The sequence below is a fragment of the Nanorana parkeri genome, unplaced genomic scaffold (assembly GCF_000935625.1).
Source record: "Nanorana parkeri isolate BGI_ZX_2015 unplaced genomic scaffold, ASM93562v1 scaffold195, whole genome shotgun sequence".
NCBI lineage: Eukaryota > Metazoa > Chordata > Amphibia > Anura > Dicroglossidae > Nanorana > Nanorana parkeri.
The window spans coordinates 612,934-618,337 of NW_017306463.1; the positions used below are offsets into that span (position 1 = coordinate 612,934).

General features: G+C 43.8%; 1 protein-coding gene across 1 annotated transcript in view; it reads right to left on the reverse strand.

The window, feature by feature from the left end:
- Positions 1–243: 243 nt before the first annotated feature.
- The window catches only part of GAN (gigaxonin), a 58,320-nt gene continuing 53,159 nt past the window's right edge, over positions 244–5,404 (reverse strand). Inside the window, exon 11 of the mRNA XM_018555382.1 lies at positions 244–443. Coding sequence (XP_018410884.1) covers positions 244–443 — 200 coding nt within the window. The remainder of the gene's footprint in view (positions 444–5,404) is intronic.

Here is a 5,404-nt window from a genome sequence, read left to right on the forward strand (position 1 = left end):
GCGCTTGACCCAATCAGGGTGTCTGAGGTCTATCATACAGGAAACAGAAAAAACAGTTCGCCTCTCCAGTGTAGAAGACTTGAGTGAAAATGGTAAAACATGCAAGACAGATACTCACAAGCAGCCGATGTTAAAAAGCCTGTAATGTGCAGAGGGGAATCTGCACTGAATGAACATCCGATGTCAGTCATGTCAGGACCTTCGATAAAAGCAATCCTCCTTCTGGTAAAATGACAGGCACGGTTAACACGTATCCGGGGCGATACCCCCTTCGTCAGAACCTTTCCTGTATGATAGAGTTTTCTGTGTGGCCTGGTCACTCTGTGAAAGGTGGATTCTCTTGGTCTCTTGGGAGCACGACAGTGTGCTTGGCATGGTGCGGTGAACTGTTGCATAGACCTGGACGGTGAAAAGTAGTGTCCACAGACTCTCTTGAGTAGTTTCTGAACATTACCCCAACAAAGGGGAGTATGGTTTCATTGACTTTTGTCCTCCTTGGTATTGATGTGTATATCTCCCTAATGGATTTGAGGTGGGGAGGAAAGCCATAGAGTTGAAGTTGAAAGGAAAGTCAATAGCTCTGTGTTTTGGAGTAAGCAGCTTAGGTAGGGAGGAAAGTCATGAAGCTGAGGTGGGGAGGAAGGTCATAGAGTTGGAGTGGGGAAGAAAGGAATGGAGCTGAGGTGGGGAGGAAAGTCATGGAGTTGAGGTGGGAGGTAAAGTCATAGAGTTGAGATGGGGAGCAAATTCATGGAGTTGAGGTGGGGAGGAAAATCATGGAGTTGAGGTGGGGAGGAAAGTCATGGAGTTGAGGTGGGGAGGAAAGTCATGGAGTTGAGGTGGGGAGGAAAGTCATAGAGTTGAGGTGGGGGGTAAAGTCATAGAGTTGAGATGGGGAGCAAATTCATGGAGTTCAGGTGGGGAGGAAAGTCATGGAGTTGAGGTGAGGTGGGGGGAGTCATAGAGTTGAGGTGGGAAGTAACGTCATGAAGTTGAGGTGGGAAGTTCCGTAGGGCACTAGTCCTGCATTTGGAGTAAGCAGCTTAGGAGAAAATGATTCTGTGGAAGCTCTTATCCTGATGTAAGACAGTTCTCTGAAAATTAAGTACTGTTGATGATTATTCTGAACAGAATACTTTGTATTAAAAAAAAGTTACCTGTTCAACTGTGAGGTGGTATGGAAATGTGTCACTCCTATGAATTCTTAAAGACCACCAGGTCTAAGGGTAATATAATAATTTCAGATTGGATGGAGGTTAACCTTAGCTACAGAATGGTTGAAAGTATAGAGGTGGTTGGGGCCATCACAAAGCAGAGGTCAGCTAAACCCAGATACACAGAGTGAGATATTAGTGGTGTGTTATCCAGTGGGAGAGGCACAGGTACAGCCTGTGGCCTACTAGTGTCCTGTCCCACAGGGAGACAAGGGAAGCACATATCACCAAGCACACTGAGTAGGAAGTGTTCTTGATGAGTTTGTGAAGCCACCTAAGGGTTCCAGTATCAGGTGTTTGCAGAGAAACTTCTGTGAAAATAAATCAATCCTTGTGTTGTAGTCACCACTGACTAGTTGTATGACTTTTGCTGAATGACTGACAGTTTCCACGTACATGAACCTTCACACCAAGCATTTTCTTGTTTTACTGGTCCTGCGCATGCTTAGAATATTGTGACAATTTATTTCCAGCAAAGATGGCAGACATGTGTGTGGCTAATATTATTACAGGGGAAGTGCTGAATAGAGATGACATTACTCTCACTAACAGGAAGCAGAAGGTATGCACTAGTAAAGACACAAACTCAGAAAAAGTACATCAGTACATATTTGTTCATGTGTATGTGATTGTCTGTTTGACTTTATTGGCTGAATTATACTATGATGTCACTAAATATGATGCCGTCACTATTTGGGTATTCAGGCAGCCGCGAGTGCATGTGTGCGCAAAATGTAATGCCTCTGGTGGTGAAAATACATTTTTGATGAACACTTTTGAAATCATCATAATTTATTTCTGCAAAGGACATTTTTGGAATGTGATCATATTAAACTAAAAAAAACTTCTGTCATCCCAGAATAGTGAAAACGAGATAGCCGAAAATCCTGAACCCGGAAGAAGCCAGGAAGAGGATGTCGGTGCCAGTAAAGGTGATTTACTTGCAGTGTGGCTTTTATTTCTATACAATTTGACTACTCCAGGAAGAGTCAATATCCTAGCACATCCCCCTCCCTCCTTGCACATTAGAGCCTTCCCTCTTCTGGGAGTGTCTAATTACACTCTGTGCTGGCCCAGGTCCTCTGCCCCTCCCCTTATCTCCCTACATAACCTTTAATGTAGCTGCAAGGGAAGGAGCAAGGGGGATTACTATAGAGCAGGGGTAGGTAAACTCTGGCCCTCCAGCTGTGGCCAACATACAAATCCCATCATGCACCTGCCTCTAGCAGTCATGCCTGTGACTGTCAGAGTCTTGCAATGTCTAATGGAATTTGCAGTTGCATCACAGCTGGAGGGTTGGAGTTTCCCTACCCCAGAGTGTCATTTGAGTGACAAGCCTGGGTCTGGCAGGGCTGTTTCATCACATCCAAGATACACCAGGGAGGCTTTTACAGGTAAATAACATGCATACAATATGTTAAATACACATATCATTTTATGGAAAGATTTTTGTTGAAATCAATAGACTGGTGACAGGGTCTCTTTACGAAATAATAACAATAGAGCACAGCTGCAAATCTACATGGAACACTCTATTCATAAATGAGTGGCCGTGCAAGGAGACTAGTGAGTGAGGCCACCAAGAGTCTTATGGCCACTCTGAAGGAGTTAGTCTCCTCAGTGTCTGAAATTGGCGAGACAATATTAAATCCACTCTGAGGGTCCATTCGCACAAGGGGGCAGGTGTAAGCTTACATTCACACTAATATGCGTAAATGTGCAATTTGGATTTCTGCGGCAGGAATCTCAAATGTCAAGTTTAGATATGCCCACTGTCACCCATTTAAGTTAAAAGAGAACTATGGGGTAACCTTTTTATCCCATAGTTCTCTTAAGGGTTACGGGAGGACATATACCAACATCCTCCCGTGACCCAAAGCTCACTATATACTCAGCGCGCCGCAGCCGGGACAGATCCTGACAATGCTTTCTAGATCCACCCAGCTGCGTGAGTGACAGCTGGCTCTGCCTATCTAGAGGCAGATCCAGCTGTGGCCGCCCCCTCACTGTCCATTTCTTCAGCCAGAGCTGGAGGATCAGAGCGGGGAGGAGGGGTATCCCTGCGGGGAACGGTGATTGACAGTCACCGCTCTCTGTAGGGAGATGATCGGAAAGTGAGCGAGCGACGGTATGTGTTCACTCACTTCACGATCTATAGAGCCGACCTGTGACAGTTTCATTGTCACAGGTCGGCTCGAACTATGAGGATGAGTGAAAATCACTCACCTCATAGCTCTCCTTTAATGACCGGATGACAGCAGATGCGTCTGTAAATTACAGTCTCCATGTAATTGTATGTGATATGATTACATGCAATATGGAATAGATCACTATTCCTGGACGCATGGTAGATGTATCCAGGAATAGTGATCTATTCCATATTGCATGTAATCATATCACATACAATTACATGGCAACTGCCGCTTACAGATGTCTCTGCTGTCACCTGTAAGTCGATGGAGAGACCCTCCGCACTCCCCACAGCAGTCCCGGCCAGATAAGAAAAAAAGTGGAGCTCGCAGTGATGAATTACCACGGATGGCGCCGTGCAAACACAGGAAAGTCAGAAAATCACCAGCACTCAGTAGTAAAGATAAATATGTACCTTTTATTGGACAGAAAGCATCACAGACATCCAAATAAACCGACGTTTCCGGACCCACAAGATGGGTCATATCTTTCTGCCTTGAGGAAGGGACCCTGCGTGGCCCCGAAACGTCGGTTTATTTGGATGTCTGTGACGCTTTCTGTCCAATAAAAGGGACATATTTATCTTTACTACTGACTGAGTGCTGGTGATTTCCTGACTTTTCTGCTGTCACCTGGTCATTAACTTGAATGGGTGACAGCGGCCACATCTAAACAGGACATTTGGGATTCTGGCAGCAGGAATCCATAGGTTCCTGTTGCAGGAATCACATATCACACATTCATGCACAGTGTGAATGTAGCCTAAAGTGTGCATAATGCTTAGTGCAGTGCGTTGTAAAATGCATCGCAGTGCTTGTTTTTTTTTCTTTTGTTTTTAAATTTACTAAACTTTACACTCTACTAAACACTTTGCACTGCAACTTGTTGTGATGAAGTATAGCGCGCAAGAACATGATGCGCAAAATGCAGCCTGTCCGACTATTTTCAATGCACACCAATGCAGCATTGTATATCTGAATACACATTTCTGCATACTCATATTTATATAAATTGATACAAATATTATAATAATAAATTCAATTTTTAAAATGTATTAAATGTTACAAAATAGTGATGTGTTAGGCTAGAGCTATCATTTCATTAATGTTAAACATAACCCTCCCAGTTAGCTATAGGGTACATTCAAGCACCGAATGAAGAGGACGTCCCTCAGCCATGTGAATGGAACAGCGGAATCTACATATACCTACAATCCTTGACGCCACTCATCTAAAAATAAAGCCATAAGCAAACATGTGCGGGAAGTTTAGATAAGCAAACTCTAAGTAAAACTTTAAGCAATTTCTGGTTATCTACAGTATATCTTTACCGAGTATGAATAATATAATGGGGAAACAGCCTTATTTTTCTGATGAGTAATGGAAAAAAATTCCCATGCACCAATAAATTCATTCTTATTCACAACTCCTAATCGTCCTTCTTATGGTATTTGATGGGAAGGGGAGGGACTTCTGATTTGAAACCCCCTTTCAAATCAGAAGTCCCTCTCCTTCCCATCAAATACCATAAAAAGGACGATTGTGAGCTTGGAATAAGAATGAATTAATTGGTGAATGGGAATTTTTTTCCATTACTCATCAGAAAAATAAGGATGTTTTCTAATTACATTATTCATATACTGAATGGTATATGATAATGGTTTGAGGGTAAGAGGGGCTTCTGACATAAAAAGGGGGGACTTTGATGGTAGGGGGCCTCCCTATGGGAAGGGGGGCTTTGATGTAAAAGGGAAGGACTCAGATGGTGGAGGGCTACTAATGAAAAGGGTGAGCTTCTCACATGAAGGTAGGCACTCTGATGGTAGAGGGGCTCTTGATGGTAAGAAGGTGGGGTGCCTGACATGAAAGGGTGGACTCTGATGGTAGGGTATCTCCTGATGGTAAGGGGGGCTCCTGATAAGAAAGGGGGCTTCTCATGGGAAGGGTGGCTTCTCATGAGAAGTTGGGGACTCTGATGGTAGGGGGGCTTCTGATGACAAA